The sequence below is a fragment of the Oncorhynchus keta genome, chromosome 29 (genome assembly GCF_023373465.1).
Source record: "Oncorhynchus keta strain PuntledgeMale-10-30-2019 chromosome 29, Oket_V2, whole genome shotgun sequence".
NCBI classification, from domain to species: Eukaryota; Metazoa; Chordata; class Actinopteri; order Salmoniformes; family Salmonidae; genus Oncorhynchus; species Oncorhynchus keta.
In genome coordinates this window covers 25,031,345-25,052,116 of record NC_068449.1, presented here as the reverse complement: position 1 = coordinate 25,052,116, position 20,772 = coordinate 25,031,345, and the positions used below count along the sequence as shown (strand labels likewise).

At 42.2% G+C, this 20,772-nt stretch overlaps 1 protein-coding gene across 1 annotated transcript in view; it reads right to left on the bottom strand.

The window, feature by feature from the left end:
- Positions 1-4,554: 4,554 nt before the first annotated feature.
- Positions 4,555-20,772, bottom strand: part of LOC118362578 (protein kinase C eta type-like) — a 37,669-nt gene continuing 21,451 nt past the window's right edge. Inside the window, exons 8-14 of the mRNA XM_035743010.2 lie at positions 20,613-20,747; positions 20,339-20,512; positions 19,031-19,185; positions 15,625-15,763; positions 14,763-14,951; positions 7,696-7,842; positions 4,555-7,371 (exon numbers count right to left, since the gene is read on the bottom strand). Of these exons, the coding sequence (XP_035598903.1) occupies positions 7,225-7,371; positions 7,696-7,842; positions 14,763-14,951; positions 15,625-15,763; positions 19,031-19,185; positions 20,339-20,512; positions 20,613-20,747 (1,086 nt within the window). The 3' untranslated portion in view covers positions 4,555-7,224. The remainder of the gene's footprint in view (positions 7,372-7,695; positions 7,843-14,762; positions 14,952-15,624; positions 15,764-19,030; positions 19,186-20,338; positions 20,513-20,612; positions 20,748-20,772) is intronic.

Here is a 20,772-nt window from a genome sequence, read left to right as displayed (position 1 = left end):
CCCTCCCACTTCTTCTTGGCCTTTTCGGGAGCGCGCGCTATCGCCACCCGCCCCCGCTATGCGGGGTCCTTGGGACGTCCCGATCAAATTGAAGTTTACATATAAAAATGGGTAGGGGTAAGGGTTTAGAGTGAACCTCTCTCTACCTGTGCTTGATGAGACGATTAATATGATATCTTTGAAGCCCATGATCATTCAATTCAAAGTGCCATTAGTCAAGCTCTGCAAACGTTATGTAAAAATACGTTCAGTACCAGCCTATACATATAGAATCGCATACACAGATTTCAGATGTTATCGCAGCGAAATGCTTATGTTTCTATCTCCAATAGTGCAGTGATTTATAGTAATACAATAACAATAAACACATGATTCAAACGTGTAAAAAATAATAACAAGACATTAAGACAGAACGAGCAATATCAGAACGAGCAATGCCAGAATCCGGGGTATAAATATATATAAATGGTGTGTATATTAATAGAACAGGTGTGTAGCCTGCAACAGTATGTATATTGGATATCTACCTGGACTATTGCATTGACGCTTTATTACACTGACTCTCTTATACCGACTCTGCACACTCACTGGACTCTACCCACACACTCACGCATACAGTGCATTCAGAAAGTTATCAGATACAGCCTTATTCTAAAATGGATTACATTTTTTCCCCTCATCAATCTACACACAATATCCCGCAATGACGACATGCGGGATATTGAAAAATGTCTGCACATTTATAAAAATAAAAAACAGAAATAACTTATTTAAGTATTCATACCCTTTGCTATGTGACTCGAAATTGAGCTCAGGTGCATCCTGTTTCCATTGATCATCCTTGAGATGTTTCGACAACTTGATTGAAGTCCACCTGTGGTAAATTCAATTAATTGGACATGATTTGGAAAGGCAATCAGGGGAGAAGTGCCTTGGTCATGGAGGTGACCAAGAACCCTATGGTCATTCTGACAGAGCTCCAGAGTTCCTCTGTGGAGATGGGAGAACCTTCCAGAAGGACAACCATCTCTGCGGCACTCCATCAATCAGGCCTTTATTGTAGAGTGGCCAGACGGAAGCCACTCAGTAAAAGGCACATGACAGCCCACTTGGACTCTCAGACCATGAGAAACAAAATGCTGTGATCGGATGAAACCAAGATTGAACTCTGGCCATCATGCGGGATGTTTTTTAACGGCAGGGACTGGGCGACTAGTCAGGATCAAGGGAAAGATGAACGGAGTAAAGTACAGACAGGTCCTTGATGGAAACCTGCTCCAGTGCACTCAGACTGGGGTGAAGGTTCACCTTCCAACAGAACAATGACCCTAAGCACACAGCCAAGACAACGCAGGAACGGCTTTGGGACAAGTCTCTGAATGTCCTTGAGTGGCCCAGCCAGATCCCAGACTTGAACCCAATTGAGCATCTCTGCAGAGACCTGAAGATAGCTGTGCAGCTATGCTCCCCATCCAACCTGACAGAGCTTGAGAGGATCTGCAGAGAAGAATGGGAGAAAGTCCCCAAGCTTGTAGCATCATAACCAAGAAGACTCAAGGCAATTTTTATGGAATGTGGAAAAAGTCAAGGGGTACTTTCCGAATGCACTGTCCTTACACTGACACTCCAACACACACATACACACACCACTTTCACACTCTACATACTATCCTGATTCCCTAGTCACTTTTACACCTACCTACATGTACATATTAACTCAACTACAATACATCGTACCCATGCACATTGACTAGTTATCGGTACTCCTCGTATGTAGCCTCAATATTATTTGTGTTATCATTTACAAATTATTTGCAAATGTTCTTACTTTTTAACTCTGCATCATTGGGAAAGGGCTTTTAAGAAATGATTTCACAGTGAAGTCTACTGTTGTATTCAGAGCACGTGACAAATAACATCAGAGAAAGTTTAAGCTTTTGACCCTCTCCACTGTGGCCCTGTCAATGTGGATGGGGGAGTGCTCTCTCTGCTGTCTCCTGTAGTCCACGATCAGCTCCTTTGTTTTGTTGACGGTGAGGGAGAGGTTTTTTTCCTTGCACCACTTCGCCAGGACTCTCACTTCCTTGTAGGCAAGTGCCAAACTCATTCCACGAGGGCAGAGTGTCTGCGGGTTTTCGCTCCTCCCTTGTAATTGATTGATGAATTCCCCTGGTTGTCTAGGTCTTAATTGAAAGGAAAAAACTAAAACCTGTCGACGCTAGGCCCCCCATGGAATGAGTTTTGACACCCCTGCTGTAGGCTGTCAGTGCTCACCTGCTGGGGGGGACCTGCCTGCAAAGCTGCAGATGTGTTTCCTGGAATACGTTGGCTCAACTAGGTGACGCAAGACCAGAATGACAGACAAGTCTGCTAGCAAGAGACATTCAGCAATACTGATGCTCAAATACTGTCAGTGGCTCCAAACATAAACATTGTCATGTTTCAACCAAGTCATTTTCTGTGTGGGGTAGATGTCAAATCCAGGCCTGTGACATAATGCTTTTAGACAGTTTGAATAGTCCCCTCCAGGTCATCAATCAGCCAGGACAGAGGAGGTAAAATGAGATCCAATCAGCCACTGCAGAGTCACTGCCAGCAGCAACCAGAGCTGGTGTATAATGGCAGTTTGGACAGTATGTCTATCCACCCATAACAGGCCTCAGGAAAAGCTGCCAGACAGAGGCATATGGAGGTAAACAAATGGAGGCAGAGGCAAGTGGTTTAGCTCAATGCCCACACCAGTACTCACATTGCACAGGGGTTCAATCTTTGGCAAGGACTGAATAAAGCAGATGAGTAGGCTGCACTGGTGACTCCAGAGGTCAATGTATTTGAACTTAAACCTTGAGCTAAATTGATGCTCCAGTAAATCATAGAATAAAGAAGATAGAGGTGGGATTATGTGAGTTTAGTGCTGGCAGAGTTTTACTGAAATATTATGGGATAGAACGTTTCATTCATACAAATCTTTCTGCAACTTTACATTTAGAGCCGTGTAAGGCATTCTTTTCCAACTAATGCCCATGTGTCTTCGTAGCACATGCAAGTGGAACAACAATGTACAAAATGTTCATTGTACCATCTTGTCCATTACTTCTCACTGGGCACAGACGTGATTTCAACATCTCGTTTTGATTTATATTTGGTTAGTTGTCAACTAACAAATGAAACCTGAAATCAACAAACATGGTCACGTCATTGGAATTAGTTTTTTTTTTTAAATGGGGAAAAAAACAACATTCCCTTTATTCCTTAAATTCATGACTTTTGCAAATCCAATCAGTTTTCCACATTGATTCAACAGCATCCCATATGCTTTTATGTGGAAAGAACCTTGATTCTAACAGTTTTTGCCAAGTGGGCTATGCTCTGTTTAGGGGAGGGACATTTTCTGTCATTGTTTTCAGACAATGGTATTTTTTTTAATACTTACTGTAATAATTTCTTCCAGCACAACACCCACAGGAAAGATCAGTGACTCCAGTAAGGAGTCTGAAGACTTTCTCAGTGCTAAAATGGCAGGTTCCCATACTATCTGAACATAGGGTCAAGAACATCCAGATCTGAGCAGGTTCAACACAGCACATTGTTTCTACTGACTAATGTAATTTCCTTCAAGGCAAGAGAAGTGCTGGTTTTCAAACCCATCTTCCATCTCCTGGACCAGCTGCTTATTAGCACAATGCTTGGCCAACATCGAAGTCTCTTTCAACGAACAGAAACCTCACCTTCCTGTAGCTATCAGATGTGACATTCGTGACACTCTGTGGTTTCCTGTTTATGCATTTATCGTCTGTGACGACAGTAAGAATGTAAGATATTCAGTATTTTTGTTCTCCCTCTCTCAGGAGAGCCATGAAGCAACATAGACAGTATAATCGGATAAAGTCGATATATTTGAATAGGTCATGTATAGTGTTAGCTCTAGGCAGGTGGTATTCACACCCTTTTACTTTTTCCACATTTTGTTGTGTTACAGCCTGAATTTAAAATGGATAACATTTTGAGTTCTTGTGTGACTGGACTACACACAACACCCCACCCCATAATGTCAAAGTAGATTTATGTTTTTCATTTAAAAAACAATTTAATTACACATGACTTTCTTGAGTCAATAAATATTCAACCCCTTTGTTATGGTCGCCTAAAAAAAGTTCAGGAGTAAAAGTTTGCTTAACAAGTCACATAATAAGTTGCATGGACTCACTCTGTATGCAATAATAGTGTTTAACATGAATGTTGAATGCCAACCTCATCTCTGTACCCCACACACAGATAATTGTTTAAAAGGTCCCTCAAAAGGTCCCTCAGTTGAGCATGGTGTAGAAGGTTTAAAAGGTCCCTCAATGCCTCGCAAGGAAGGGCACTTATTGGTAGATGGGTAAAAATAAAAAAGCAGACATTGAATATCCCTTTCAGCATGGTGTAGTTATTAATTACACTTTGGTTGGTGTATCAATACACCCTGTCACTACAAAGATACAGGCGTCATTTCTAACTCAGTGGCCGAAGAGGAAGGAAACCACTCAGGAATTTCACCATGAGGCCAAAGGGGACTTTAAAACAGTTACAGAGTTTAATGGCTGTGATAAGAGAAAACTGAAGATGGGTCAGCAATATTGTAGTTACTCCACAATTACTAACCTAATTGACAGAGTGAAAAGAAGGAAACCTGTACAGAATAAAAATATTCCAAAAGATGCATCCTGTTTGCAACAACACACTAAAGTAATACTGCAAAAAAATGCAGCAAAGCAATTCATACTTAAATCCAATAAAACACATTACTGAGTACCTCTCTCCATATTTTCAAGCATAGTGGTGGCTGTATCATGTTATGCTTGAGGACTGGGGAGTTTTTTTGTATAAAAAATAAAATGGGAAGGAGCTAAGCAAAGGCAAAATCCTAGAGAAAAAAATGGTTCATTCTCCTTTCCCCCAGACACTGTGGCACGACTTCTACCGAAGTCGGTTCCTCTCCTTGTTCGAGCGGTGTTCGACGTCACCAGTCTTCTAGCCAATCATTTTTTTTTTCCCCCCACACACCTGGTTTTCATTCCCTCATTACGTGTTGTGTATTTAACCCTCTGTTCCCCCCATGTCTTTGTGTGGAATTGTTTGTTGTAAGTGCTTGTGCACATTGTTGTCTGGTGTGCAACGGGTTTTGTACCCATACGTTGTTATTCTGGATGCCGGTGGTTTTGTATATTAAACTGCTCCGGTTATTACCCAGTTCTGCTCTCCTGCGTCGGACTTCTCTGCCACCAGTTCCACACCCCTTACACACTGGATGATGAATTCACCTCTCAGCAGGATAATAACCTAAAACACAAGGTCAAATCTACACTGGAGTTGCTTACCAAGAAGAAAGTGAATCTTCCTCAGTGGTCGAGTTACAGTTTTGACTTAAATTTACTTGAAAATCTATGGCACGACTATAAAATGGTTGTCTAGCAATAATCAACAACAAATTTATCAGAGCTTGAAGAAATGAGAAAATAATAAAAATAGGCAAATATTGCACAATCCACGTGTGGAAAGCCCTTGGGAGACTTACCCAGAAACACTCACAGCTGTAATCACTGCCAAAGGTGATTCTACATAGAATTGACTTATGGATGTGTATACTTACGTAAATTAGATATTTCTGTATTTCATTTTTTTTTTTAAATTGCTACAACTGTCATTATGGCGTATTGTGTGTAGATGGGTGAGGAAAAACATACATTTACACATTTTTCAATTCAGGCTAGAACACAAAAAAAGGGGTATGAATAGGGGTATGAATACTTTCTGAAGGCACTGGAGAAAATTTTCCATCACCTTCATGGTTTTACAGCCTTGAAAACAGCTTTCACTGTGTTGGCAGCCTGCAGCCTGTCTACCAGCATGTCTGCCCACAAACAAGGAATGTCTCATTGCAGATAAATTCTGTGAGTGTGTGAGAAAGGGTGGGTCTGGGGGGGAAATGAATAAATGGTATTCATTTAACTGTTGAAGGACTGTGATCACATAGAACTGGATTAACATGGAAAGAAAGAATTGAGGTATTGGCAGTTATTAAAGCATACCTTAATCCATATAAACCTAAAAATATGCTTTTGTTTGGACAATTGGCATGTTCGTAATTGGTTTTCTTGATTGTCTGACATCTGCTATACCTTCTCAATTTGCCCAACTCTTCACCAGGTGCTGACATGTGCAGGCAGATGCACAGAGAAAAACTTTATGAAATTTCACAACAACTCTGAATCACCAGTTCATTCAATTCAGATGAAATGTTGCATCATCTCGCAATGTTGACCAATGACAAAAGATTCCTTCAGAAAATTAGGTATAAAAACATTCTCATAAGAACATGCTTTCATAAACCCATCTTAAATGCAGAGAACAAAGCTTTAGCAATGTACCATTTTGACAGGGCACAGGGTGAGATGTATTCTTAAAAAGCAGAGACAAAACAAGTGGTAAGACAATGTCTCCCTCTCTCCCTTCCTCTCTCTCCACATACCACATCCCTGTGTTTGAGTTTAGGGGGAAAGTGTCTGACATGTATCTGCTCGAATGAATGAGTGAGTGAGTGAGTGAGTGTGTGTTTGAGTGTGTGTTCTCCGTAAAGGACTTACGTCACTGAGAAACTATTTCACACAGCCCCCTCTGCAGTCCTTCCAGTATTAACGAGCAGCTCAGTTGTTCTGGGAAACCTTTGCAGTGCTGATTACGTTACCCTTTACCCTGCCATCATTTGTGCTAGAGTCACAGGCAGTTTTGATGAATAATGATCCCAGCATTGAACAAAAGGTATGCCAAATTAATAAAAGACACACACAGACACACACACTTCCCATTAGTTCAAAAAGTGCTTGTATTCATCTTGAAGTACCTGTAGGCAAATTCATCATTCCATATCAGGGGACAAATTGCCATTAAAATTGCTTTGCATTGCAGTCAGATACTGTAAGAGCATTACTACGCATTAATACACAAGGTTACAAGTCAAGACTGTCCCATGTTTTCCAAAGATGAAGGGAATATATACAGAGAACCAGACAGTCATATACCACAGTGATGAGGGCTGAGTCTAAACTGCCTTTCAAAATTAGAGATACAGGCTAAGGCAGTGCCAAACAGTCAACTGTGCCAGTGATCTAGCCAGAGCTAGACACATTGTGATCCTGTATGGCTCCAGTCATCTGGAGGTGCGGGGGGGTCACACAGGGCCTCCTAGTCGTCCAGCAGCTCAGGAGAGGTGAAAGAGAAGTTGTGGAACTCGTCCTGGTTGACAGAGGGAAGGAGATCCTCAATGGGCGTCAGGGTGGGCTCCTCCTGGGTGAAGTCTGGGTCAAAGTTGTTCACGTCCTCTGCAGTTTTCTGGAGTGTTGGTTACACAGCATAGGGGGTAATGTTACAATAACACAAAAGATGGGTGAGAGGTTCTATAAAGAATTTGGGGTAACTGCCAACAGATACCACCTTCATAACCCAGGTCACTACTTACCATAATACAATGAATAAGAGAGGAAACTGGGTGTGCATTGTAAATGGTACAATAAGACAGAAGGAGGTATTACAATTCAACAGTAGTGTCTACTGTAAACAGTTTGTATTGACATCATTGTGTAATTTGTCAGGTGCATCAGGTGTGTGTGTGTCTTACGATGCAGGGTTTGTGTATCAGGTGTGTGAGTGTCTTACGATGCGGGGTTTGAAGGGTGGCTCCTGCTCCCTGCAGTTCAGCTTGTCCCAGTTGATTCCAGTGAAGAAGACGTGGTTAGTCACAGCGTTCTCCCCACCCTCCGCCGCCACGCAGCCTAGACGCCGGGCAGGGTTCTTAGTCAGGAACTGAGGAGAGCACAGAAATATAACTGCATATGAGAAGTGAATAAAAGTACAATAAAATTATATAAATGTGTGTTAATGAAAGGGTGCAATATATAATTTGAGTGTGGCTTATAATTAGACTTTTGAGAATTGCATCAGCTCTGGTTCGAACCTGAATAACATCCCATCCACCTCCCTGACACACACATACACACAAAGGCCCAGTAGCACCTTCTTTTCCAGCTCATCTTGGCATCTGGCAAGACACAAATGTGTTTTGAAAATTCTATTCATCTTAAATGTGAGCCAAAAAAAACAAGCAACCATTTCCTGGACTTAAGACGTGGACCTATCACATTCTTCTGTCCAACATCTGAAGTTGGAGTGTAAGAGCATTTGAGGGGAATTAACAGTAAAAGAAAACACAACAAACCAACATTAAAAACACATTTCCCAAAGGAGCGATTCCAGACGAACAAAGCCTTGTGTTGGCGGAGGAGTCTGAACACACACCTTGGGGCTAGCAGTGGCATTCCCACTCAGCCAAAACTAATGAGCAGCCCTCTCTCTCCCTCAGGATGAATGAGACCAGATTCACCCCCATTCCACCTTAACATTAATAGGTCTTGTCACACCAGACCCAAACACAGTTAACGAACAGAGACTAGACCAGAATTAAAGCAATATCTAATCTAAGTAACAATCTTAATCATCCCAGTGCCATCTTGTTATTTTCCACCTGAACAAAGCAGCTCACAGTGAAAGAGGAGAAGAGAGAAGATGTAGAGAAAGGAGGAGACAAGCAGAGGCTAGGAGAGCATAGTAGAGGATCAAAGGAAATGGGTCAGTCAGTTCATGATGAGCCAGAGAGAATTGCACTATGTAATTCTGTCCTCCTCAACTGACCACAAAGTTGAAATTGGGCAATCCTATTTGAGTCTATCATATTTTCCACTAGCTCTACCGGGGCTGTGCGATCCATCCACTCTGCCAGGCCTAAGAACTAAACTCTGCAGAGAGACACCATGCAGGGAAAAAGCCAACTATATCAAATAGAGAGACATGCAAAGTATGGATCTATCTTCATGGATCTACCCGAACCCGATATCTGACCCGACATTTTGTCGTTAACCCTATGATCCTGGGCCGGATCCTGCTCAGTGGTCATGAACCTCAGATCTCTGTGAAAATATGTGAAATACTGACCTGGGATCGGAGGTCAGTATTATATTTGAAGAGTTCCTAACTTCCTAAACAACATTAACACAAATTTCACACATTGACATTTTATTCTCTCAAAGGACTACATCTTTCATCAAACCAAATGTGTCAATATTATTTTGCAACAAAACATCATATTCACTTTATGAAAATGAGCCACTGTATGTCAGTGACGTGGGGTAAAATAGGCTACTTGTTGTAGGAGAGGAGGAGGACGACGCAGAGGGAAAGAGTGATAGCCCGTCGATATAAAGTGACTTAATGAAACATTGAGACATTCTTTATTGATGTGAAGAAGAAAATGAATGAAAGAGTACAAGGAGGCAAAACCGACAGGGAAATCCTCTTTATGGGCCTCATTTATGCACATTGTGGAGACAGAGGGGAAAAGACGGTCGCCCATATTTTCAAGACCTGAGCTATTTAATTTATTTACTCAATTTACTAGTTATTTAGGTTAGCTGAGTAATTTGTTTAGGCTATCTTGCTATTTTATTTGAGTATTGTCTTTGTTTAAAATAACAGTTTGTTAACTAATGTTGAATGACTCAAGTCAAGTGTGATATTTGTCAGCAAAGACGAGTGACTCATTCATGTGCTAGATGTGGCTTTCATCTAAAATAAATAAGTTATTCTATAATACAAAGTATTGATACATTCTTTCTGATCGTCTTTAATAAAGAACATTTTTGACCAAGTTAATGGCGCCGGATAGGATGTCTGCCATTTTAAGGGCTCCTAACCAACTGTGCTATTTTGTTAGTTTTTTTGCGTTGTTTGTAACATGTTATGATCATAAAGTTGCTGCTACCGTTTCTTATGACCAAAAAGAGCTTCTGGACATCTGAACAGCGATTACTCACCTCAAACTGGACAACGATTTTCTTTAATGAGTCCGACAAAGGATATACTGCTTTCCGGAGAACAGGTCCACATCCCTGTCATTTGCGTGAAGAAAAGGTGGAGATACCGAGGGAGAAGGTCGGGGTGCCTTGTTAGGATTCGAAGGCGAGTGAGTAAATCGACATTACCATCGGTTCTATTAGCCAATGTGCAATCACAGGAAAACAAACTTGATGATCTACGGTCAAGACTATCCTACCAACAGGACCTACCAAAGGGACAAAAACGGTAATATCTTATGTTTCACAGAGTCGTGGCTGAATGACGATACGGATAATATAGAGCTGGCTGGTTTTTCTGTGTATCGCCAGGGCAGAGTAGCTACAGCTGGTAAGAGGGGTGGGGGTGTGTCTATTTATTGAGGTATTGCTGACCTGAGGTAGAATACCTAATGATAAACTGTAGACCACACTATCTACCAAGAGAGTTCTCATCTGTATTATTCATAGCCATCCACATACCATCACAAACCGATGCTGGCACTAAGACTGCACTCAACGAGCTGTATAAGGCCATAAACAAACATGAAAACGCACATCAAGAAGCGGTGCTCCTAGTGGCCGGGGACTTGAATGCAGGAAAACTTAAATCTGTTTGACCTCATTTCGACCAGCTTGTCACATGTGCAACCAGAGGGAAAAAAAATCAATCTAGACCCCCTTTACTCCACACTCAGAGAAGCATACAAAGCTCTCCCTCGCCCTCCATTTAGCAAATCTAACCATAACTCTATCCTCCTGATGCCAGCTTACAAGCAAAAACTAAAGCAGGAAGCACCAGTGACTCGCTCAATACGGAAGTGGTCCGATGATGTGGATGCTACAGGACTGTTTTTCTAGCACAGACTGGAATATGTTCCGTGATTCATCCAATAACATTGAGGAGTATACCACCTCAGTCACCAGCAATAAGTGCATTGAGGACATCGTCCCCACAGTGACCGTACGTACATATCCCAACATCGACGGGGCTGAAGTGGTGTGGGTCGAGAATTTCAAGTTCCTTGGTGTTCACATCAACAACAACCTATCATGGTCAAAACACACCAATACAGTCATGAAGAGAACACGACAACACATTTTCCCCTTCAGAAGACTGAAACAACTTGGCATTGGTCCCCAGATCGTCAAAAGGTTCTACAGCTGCACCATCGAGAGCATCCTGACCGGTTGCATCACCGCCCTGGTATGGCAACTGCTCGGTATCTGAACGTTAGGCGCTAGAGGGTAGTGCGTACGATCCAATACATCACTAGGGCCAAGCTTCCTGCCATCCAGGACCTCTATACCAGACGGTGTCAGAGGAAGGCCCAAAAAATTGTCAAAGACTCCAGTCACCCGAGTCTCTCTGCTACCGTACGGCAAGCGGTGCTGGAGCTCCAAGTTTAGGTCCTTAACAGCTTCTACCCCAATGCTATAAGACTGCTGAACAATTCATCAAATGGACACCCGGACTATTTACATTGACACCCCCCACCCCACCTTTGTTTTTACACTGCTGCTACTCACTGTTGATCATCAATGAATAGTCACTTTACCCCTACCTACACGTACAAATTACCTTGACAAACCTGTACCCCCCCCCCATATTTACTCGGTACCGGTACCCCCTGTATATAGTGTCGTTATTGTTATGCAATTCTACTGTGTCACTTTTTATTTTTACTTTATTTAGTAAATATTTTTTAAACTCTATTTCTTGAACTGCGCTGTTGGTTAAAAGCTTGTAAGTAAGCATTTCACAGTAAGGGCTACACCTGTTGTATTCGGCGCATGTGATAAATAAAATTTGATTTGCTCATGTTGTGTGTGTGTGTGTGTGTGTGTGGTAGACTGATCGCCATAGGTTTATCTGCAGAAAACATAGTAGCCTAATATTGAAGGGCTGCCGATTTTATATGGCATGGATAGGTATAAGAAATCAGGACAACTTGTCTATTCAATTATTAATATTTTATTAACTCTCCAGACGGTAGGACTACACAGCCGTAGCGTGGATGACTTTTCTATCAAACCTGCATCCAAACCAATCTCAGGCTGTATAGGCTAATTCTGTAGGCCTAAAGGATATATCTACATTTAATTTAGAAAAAAAATATTAGGCTAATATATTGAGTTAGACTCGAGATAAAGAAATAGCCGACTAAAATATGTCTTACCACACAGAACTCACAAGGCATCTCAAATAAGATTGCCCAATTTCAACTTTGTGGTCGGTTGAGGAGGACAGAATTACAGAGTGCAATTCTCTCTAGCTCATCATGAACTGACTGACCCATTTCCTTTGATCCTCTACTCTTCTCTCTAATCCAAAAATAGCGTTGTCATAGCGGGAATAGTAACCTAGACCTACAGATCCTAATTCTTGGAAATTACACGGGAATGCAGATGGGAGACTTTGTCCTTTCGTTGCCTATTCAAAATTTATTTTGAATTTGAAGCTTACTGGTCAAACAGGCCTAACTTTCATCTAAATCAATGTTGATCAAAAAAGTTAAATAGGCTAGATTGTAATGTTGCTCAGTAAAAGAATAGGCCTACATAATATTAGGTTACAGGCAAAAGTGAACTTATTCGCTGCTTTGTCTGGCACGCAATGATCATCACATAAAAAAAATCATCCTTCTCAAATATTTGATCAACACAAATAAGGAAAACATTTCTGAAAACCTCAATGTTCTCCATCTAACTATAGGGATATAATTGTGAAAATACCAAACTGCAATTATTTTAGACACAACTGAAAATGCACATTAAAAGTACACTACCAGACATGTCAATGTTTTTGCTGGATAGCGCGGCAATAAAGGTGCATATTTTTTTTTAGACTGGTGGATGCAATTCTCTCTCAGCTCGGACATGTTTTGGGTCAGATCTGTCCCACCTCGGATCCCAATTGGATATTTTTTCCCCCTGTCGGGACGGGAAGGAATTTAACGGATCCAATTCGGTTCGGATCTCAAATTTGGGATCCAAGAAAACCTCTAATGCAAAGCAACAAGACACCAAAATACATTTACCCTGCACTTATTTGAGAGTCAAATATGAGGTGGGACAATGTCCACCTCAGCATCTCAACTGTCAAACACCAAACAGTGTGCTCTCTGTTTGAGTCGGGGGGTATTTATAGCCAGAGCAGCAGCGGCGCAGCAGACTGTGCCTTAATATAGTTAGGTAAGAGGACAGGGCCGACACAACAGCTGGCTGAGTGAGGGAGCACTGTGTGTGAGGCTGGTCATACACTAAGACCCATGTGATCTGTTATACACATAGCTACAGCGCTCCACTGACCAAAAACTATCCCCAAACCTCTGCCCTGTGTGATCGCTCTAACCTGAGGGTTTATCAGTGGTGGAAAAGGTAGCCAATTGTCATACTTGGGTAAAAGTATAGATACCTTGATAGATAGTTACTCATGTAAAAGTGAAAGTCACCCAGTAAAATACTACATGAGTAAAAGTCTAAAAGTATTTGGTTTAAATATACTTCAGTATCAAAAGTAAATGTAATTGCTAAAATATACTTAAGTATCAAAGTCAAAGTATAAATAATTTCAAATTCCTTATATTGAGCAAAGCAGACGGCACCATGTTCTTGTTTTAAAAATGTACAGACAGTCAGGGGTACACTCCAACATTCAGACATCATTTACAAACGATGCATGTGTGTTTAGTGAGTCGGCCAGATCAAAAGCAGCAGGGATGACCATGTGTTCTCTTGATAAGCAGCAGGGATGACCATGTGTTCTCTTGATAAGCAGCAGGGATGACCATGTGTTCTCTTGATAAGCAGCAGGGATGACCATGTGTTCTCTTGATAAGCAGCAGGGATGACCATGTGTTCTCTTGATAAGCAGCAGGGATGACCATGTGTTCTCTTGATAAGCAGCAGGGATGACCATGTGTTCTCTTGATAAGCAGCAGGGATGACCATGTGTTCTCTTGATAAGCAGCAGGGATGACCATGTGTTCTCTTGATAAGCAGCAGGGATGACCATGTGTTCTCTTGATAAGCAGCAGGGATGACACCAACATAAAGTGCCTTAATAGGATATTGATATTGATACTTTTGTACCCGTTTCCTCTAGCATCTTCACATAGTCCTTTGCTGTTTTTCTGGGATTGATTTGCACTTTTCGCACCAAAGTACGTTCATCTCTAGGAGACGGAACACATCTCCTTCCTGAGCGGTATGATGGCTGCGTGGTCCCATGGTGTTTATAATTGTGTACTATTGTTTGTACAGATGAACGTGGTACCTTCAGGCATTTGGAAATTGCTCCCAAGGATGAACCAGACTTGTTGAGGTCTTGTTGTGGAAATAATCAGAATTTGTTGGTAACATAGGTAAGATGTTTTATATTCATCATATGTTTGTAAGTTACTTCTCATCAGAATGGTGTTTTTGTATAATACTGTGGAAGTGAAATAATCTGTCTGTAAACAATTGTTGGAAAAATTACTAATGTCATGCACAAAGTAGATGTCCTAACTGACTTGCCAAAACTATAGTTTGTTAACAAGAAATGTGTGGAGTGGTAGAAAAACTAGTTTTAATGACTCCAACCTAAGTGTATGTAAACTTCCGACTTCAACTGGAGCTAATTAAATTAACTCAGAAAACCACAACTGTGTGGATGAAAGTACATGCTTTTAATATACTTTGTGTCCTTCACTTACTCAAGGGTTTCCTTTATTTTGGCAGTCACCTGTACATTCTCTGACATAAACACTATAAAGGCCTCTGTAGCATGAACAACATTGACTCTTATTGACATTCAGGAAAGATTGATGAGCTCCGCATTGAGGATAGACTTACAGCTTTCAGGATATTGACTGCCTCAGCACTCAGCCAGGATGCATAGCTGATCTCCTCATTCAGGATGGACTCAAACAGGTCGTCCTCGTTCTCTGCCTCAAAGGGGGCGTGGCCAGACAGCATCTCATAGAGCAGCACGCCGAGAGACCACCAGTCCACAGACGGCCCGTACTGCATCTCCTGAAGGATCTGGGTACGCACAAAAACATCACATAAAACCACATTACACACCACAGCAAAGAACCTGTACTGTACTTCATCGCCTGGAGTTTTTGTACTGGAGTATTACAGAAGGTAACATCAGAAACCACTAAGCCAAGACCGGTTACTGGGTTTAGCTGCTCTTCATTGGGATACACTGAGGACTGAGTGTTGGGGATGGCAATGAAGCCCTTCATAAATCCAGACTTGTGCGCTTCAGTCATAAAAATGTAACTATATGCTTCCCCTACAAACCCATGCACACTCCAATACACACATTCATATTCACAAAGGACCCCTCTCTTGGTACATTTGGTGGTGGGGACTTTTTAAAATGTTGGCAAACAGAGCCTGTGAGAGGCAGATGGGGCTTTCCTGACAGAACTGAAACGGTGGTAGGTGGCCAATCCAACACAGGTGTGTTACCTAACTACTAACCACCAGAGAGGCTGGTCTAGAGGACCAGTGGTCACAGTGTTGGTATTCAGAGTGGTGGGGTGATGTAGTGGGGCTGGGACTTCGGATGGCTCCTATAAAGAATGTGAACTCTAATGACCTTAGACAGATTTATGGGAAACTGATGCTTCATGATTACCATTGGGGTAAAGAATGGTATCTTAGTTCAGAGGAAGGGGTGTATGAGTGGAGGGGGTAAACTGACCTCTGGGGCGATGTAGTCCGGAGTCCCGCAGAAGGTGCCTGTGGCCACACCTTCAAACATGCCCTCCTTGCACATGCCGAAATCAGCCAGCTTACAGTGCCCGTCCTTATCAAGGAGCACATTGTCCAACTTCAGATCCCTGGAAAACACAACAGCACAAACATTCACACACAAATACCTCATTACAAACATCTCCTGACCTGTAGACGCCATAGCTAAACCCATAAATCTGTACTTTACATTTTTTGGGGACAACTATTTAACTTCCAGTATGTTCCCCATTATCAGCGAGTCAGCAAATGCTGCTATATTACATTTTGTGACTGCCAAACTGTCCCACGCCAACCCCGTTGAAAGTTGTTGCTAAAAATAAGTATTTGCGTTTAAAGAGTGTAGTGAGTATAGGCCACATGAGGACAGTGACCACATGTAGGACCAGGAGACATGGAGAATAGATCTGAACAGAGAGCTACAGTACTGGCAGCAGAGAGAAGTCTGCCACATTCATGACAGAGCCTAATGGGGCTGGGGTGTGTGCTGCAGTGTCAATATTGACCTGTCAAAATGGGAAATTAATGGAAATGAATGTGCTCGTCGCTCTAGTATCTTTGAAGGTTGTCTAGAGTCTTTGAATTAGCAATACTTATCATCAGGAGAAACTATAAGGTAGGAGCAGAGCAGAGCAATAAGTTGTTTCCTACATAATAAATCATCCCCAGTCACACTAAGTTGTTGTCTCTGTCTATAATGCCCCCCCCCCATTGAGGCCTTTGGAGCCTTGGCAGTCTGAAAAACAGATTAACCAAGCCAATAGCATTAATCTAAGATCAGGTGACACAGCAGTGATGTCATGTCACCAAGGTGATCGACTGGCATAGCTGAGTGAGCAGGTAAAGGTGAGGTAATGATCTTACAAAACATTTAAGTGTGTGAGAGAGGGAGAGAAAGATAAAGACAGTGTGCCAGGTTAAGCCACGCACGCACTCACACTACTGGAAGTGTGGTTGGTTTAAGCCGGTTTGTCCTGACTTACCGTAAACTCATTGTGTAATACTGATTCACTTCCTCATGGTGCCTCTGGCTTATGGCAAAACAAACAACACAGGCCAAGTGAGGGCAGCTCTCTTTTCAACCAAACACTAATGTCATGGGAATTCAACCCAGGAGTATACATTTCACTACATGTTATAGGGCAGGGGTAGGCAACTCTTACCCTACGAGGTCCGGAGCCTGCTGGTTTTCTGTTCTACCTGATAATGAATTGTACACACCTGGTGTCCGAGGTCTAAATCAGTCCCTGATTAGAGGGGAACAATGAAAAGATGCAATGGAACTGGCTTTGAGGTCCAGAGTTGAGTTTGAGGGTCATAGGGCATCATGAAGCTTCAGTACAACATCAACACCGACAAGCAGCCCTGCAAGAGTTCGTTTTCCATAGAAACAACAGATAGCTGTGAGGGAGCCAAGTGTTTTTTTTTAGGCTTGAGTCTAATGAAGCACTGTTCTACTCAGAGTGACCCTCTACTTAATCACAAACCTTGCCTGCTTCCTGTCCTCTGGTTTATCTCAGTGTTTTATCTCCAAGCCAACTGCAGTCTATCTCATCCACTCACTTCCTCTTCATCACTTCCTGTGAGAGGCATGGCTGGGTGTGTAGGGAATTAACATAGACAATATACATTAGACCTTTGTCTGTGAGATGTAGGTCATAGTGAAGGTGTGGTCATGACCTTGAGGACAAACAGTCATGCTGATTTGCTGAGAATCACATCTACAACTGGTGATTGGGAAACAGCTGCAGCCGAAGAGGAACAAAGTTCCTCACTAGAATACTGTAAGGGGGAAGTTCTAGGAAAGGGAGAAGCTAGTGATGTACACACAGGCCATTTTACATATTAATGGTTACCCAGCTAGCACATAATGTTCTGAGAACCATATGTTTCTTAGAGCGTGGTTGTCCTATGGTTATTTTATCTTCCCACAACTTTCTGGGAATGGAGCAGGACAGTTGATTGGCTTTGGAACATTCTCTGCACATTTAAGGAACTTGACAAAATAACATAATTTTCTTGGTACTTCATAAAATTTCCTAAAAGTTCAAAACATGGTTACATTTAGTTACAGTTTTGGCAATGTTTTATGAATGTTCTCCAACTGATTTGATATGGTGAATGTTCTCAAATAGTTCAGAGAACGTTAAGAAACGACATTCTCCTGGGGGAATTTCAATACTTCAGCATAACAGAAGATCATAGGTTAGAATCTCACTGATGCCTTGCCACAATAACAAAATGTGTCTACATGATAATTGCCTAAGCTAATTAATTTCCATGTGTCCTATGTGTGCTTGTGTACAAAACAGTTAACCTGAGCTAGCAGTGTTATATAGTCCTATTGAAACATTCAGTGAAAGTTCATCTAGAATTTCCATTCTCAGGATGTTAATAAAACCTCCCAGGAAAACATTTAGGGAACCATAGTAAAACGTTCTCAGAATCTCCTGTATGTATGATCCCAGAACAAGCAACATTTTCACAGAAATTCTCAGAATGGTAAAACTGAACGTTTTTTAAACGGTCAGGAAACTTATGGCTTAGTTCCCAGAACCAAAAACGTACGTTCCCTCAACTTCCAAGGAACCAAATGTGTTTGCTGGGTAGTTAGTTTGTGTGCGGTTTTGGTTTTCAAACGTGAGAATGACTAACAGCACAGTCAGCAAACATAAAGAGATTACGATCTAATCATAATACATTCGAGACAAACACTAAAACTAATTTGTTCTCCAAAAGGGTACGCTGGTGGTCTGTAACATGTTGACATTAGGTACTATTAGCTCTGGTCTTCGATTCAAGACTATATTAATGGACTAAAATTGAGGTTAAAGTACTTTTGCAAAAACAATTATTATTATTATTATTTTATTGCCCCTGATAGGCTGATAATATTAGCCCTTTACCTCAGGGTGAAAGAGCACAAGGAAGAGATAGTTGAGACACGATAAAGACATTACTTTACATAATACACTTGGGCTACATCTGGGGCCATGAGCTGAGAAGTCAGTACGAGGTCTTTAGTACTGTTATAGAGCAAGACCCGGAGTACTAGGGTTAGGCTATTTCCAGGAAAGGACATTAGCTCGTCACGTGAAGCTAGCAGTCATGCTATGTGGCGCTGACACGGAGGCCTATCTAAATATAAACTCAACATTTAGCGTAGCCGCTCACATGATGCTGCCACCTTTATCAACATGAGGCTTGACAGAGACCTTTGTGTTGGCCATCACAGTAAGTTGACAACAGCCCCGTAAAAAGACTAGATGGATTAGAACCAGTCAAAGGCCACCTTGGCATCACTCCGACTAAATGTTAGCTGTCTCTATATAAGAGCATGTGATTGTGTGTCAGACCTGTAGACGATGCCCTTGCTGTGCAGGAACATAAGTGCAGAGGTGATCTCGGCGGTGTAGAAGCGAGCGCGGCACTCCTCAAACTTTCTGGACTTCTGGATGTGGAACATGAGGTCGCCTCCATTGACAAACTCCATCACAAAGAACAGGCGGTCCTGGAACACAGGGACAACGGCTCCTTTCTCAAATACACAACAATGAAACCCCACTACCTCCACAACAGCTCCTGTCAAGGAGGTAATGGTGTCTAATACTCATACATTTCATGAGCCCATATAGCAGATTCATGCAGCCATCACTGCATCGCCACAACTCCATGATACTAATGAGAAAATACACTGTGCAAATACATACATCCTTTTTTCTCATTACAGGTTAGACACCCGCATGTTCCAGAACATGAGCAGGAAAAAACACTTCCCTGTGGAACACGAAGTGCAGTACTGTCTGGGTCATAAATGTCCCAGACATGACTAGCCAGCACATGGTAGAACAGACCCTGTGAACACTAGCTAGGTAGAGAGTCTATAGAGTTTCGATTGACCTTACTATGATCATCTCCTAAACATGCCTTACATTGACTTCATGTCATTGGTAAGATATTAACAAGTCGAATAAAAAACATAAGCTGGCGCACACCCAGAAAAAATGATTTTATCGAGAGGTGGTGACTAACAGCGAATAAACTATAAGCGACTCTCTTTATTTGTTATAGCTTATAAGATATTAACTAGTAACACAACTGCATTAGAGTCATGGTTATGAATGGTGTGGAAAGGCTCTGTGAGAGTGCAGGCGCAATTAGACCTGAAGCAAGTCAATTTACCCCCTCTAAAAACAAAGGAAAAAGACAGCAAACTATTAAGTTACGATAGATGGGGTCTAGGGTCAGTTAAGAATAAGAAAGCTGTGTATAGGAGCCAGGGCAAAATGAGATAATAGTGGGCTAATCAAACACAAGGGGTGTGATATGAAGTGGTAGCCTGAGGAACAGGGAGTAGGGGTATAGGAAGGAGTAAAGGTAGTTCACTTTTAGTAACAGAGGAAGGGAATGGGCTGTATCATGGATCCATCACTCAACGCTGCTCTATTCTGATCCAAAGTGAAGTAGGCCAGCGAGGGTTCAAACAGCTAAAGCAGATTAGGCTCCTGGGTGGGAGAATAGCTCTGTCATGCAGAGGGTCATTCACACTGTGCTGCATTCCCACTCAGATAATGTCAGGGCACTGCTGCCCTCAACAGGACACTCTAGGCATTACAGCTACAGACTTGCCAGTGCGTGTGCGTGGGTGTGTGTGTGACTCTTACCGGTGTCTGAAAGCAGCAGTAGAGCTGAGTGAGGTATGGGTGGGAGCTGGCCAGTGACAGCACTCTCTTCTCTGTCATGGTGCACTCAACATCATCGTCCTGCAGAATTATGTCCTTCTTCAGCACCTTCACTGCAAACACCCGCTCACCGCTGTTCAACCGAGCCAGCATCACCTGAAATAGGAACACAGCACACACACATGTTAATTACCGGTACCAAACTCTAGACCATCACACAGTCCATGGTGGTATTGCTCTATGGTGGATGTCTCACCTTGCCGAAGCTACCCTTCCCCAACACCTGAAGGAAGGTGAAGTCAGAGATGCCCAGATGTCTGGTCTGCTGCTGAGGGGTTTCACTCTCTCTCCTCACACTGAGGGCCCGCTCCTGGCCCTGCACTCCAGTGGACTGGTGAACAACAGGATGAGCATTT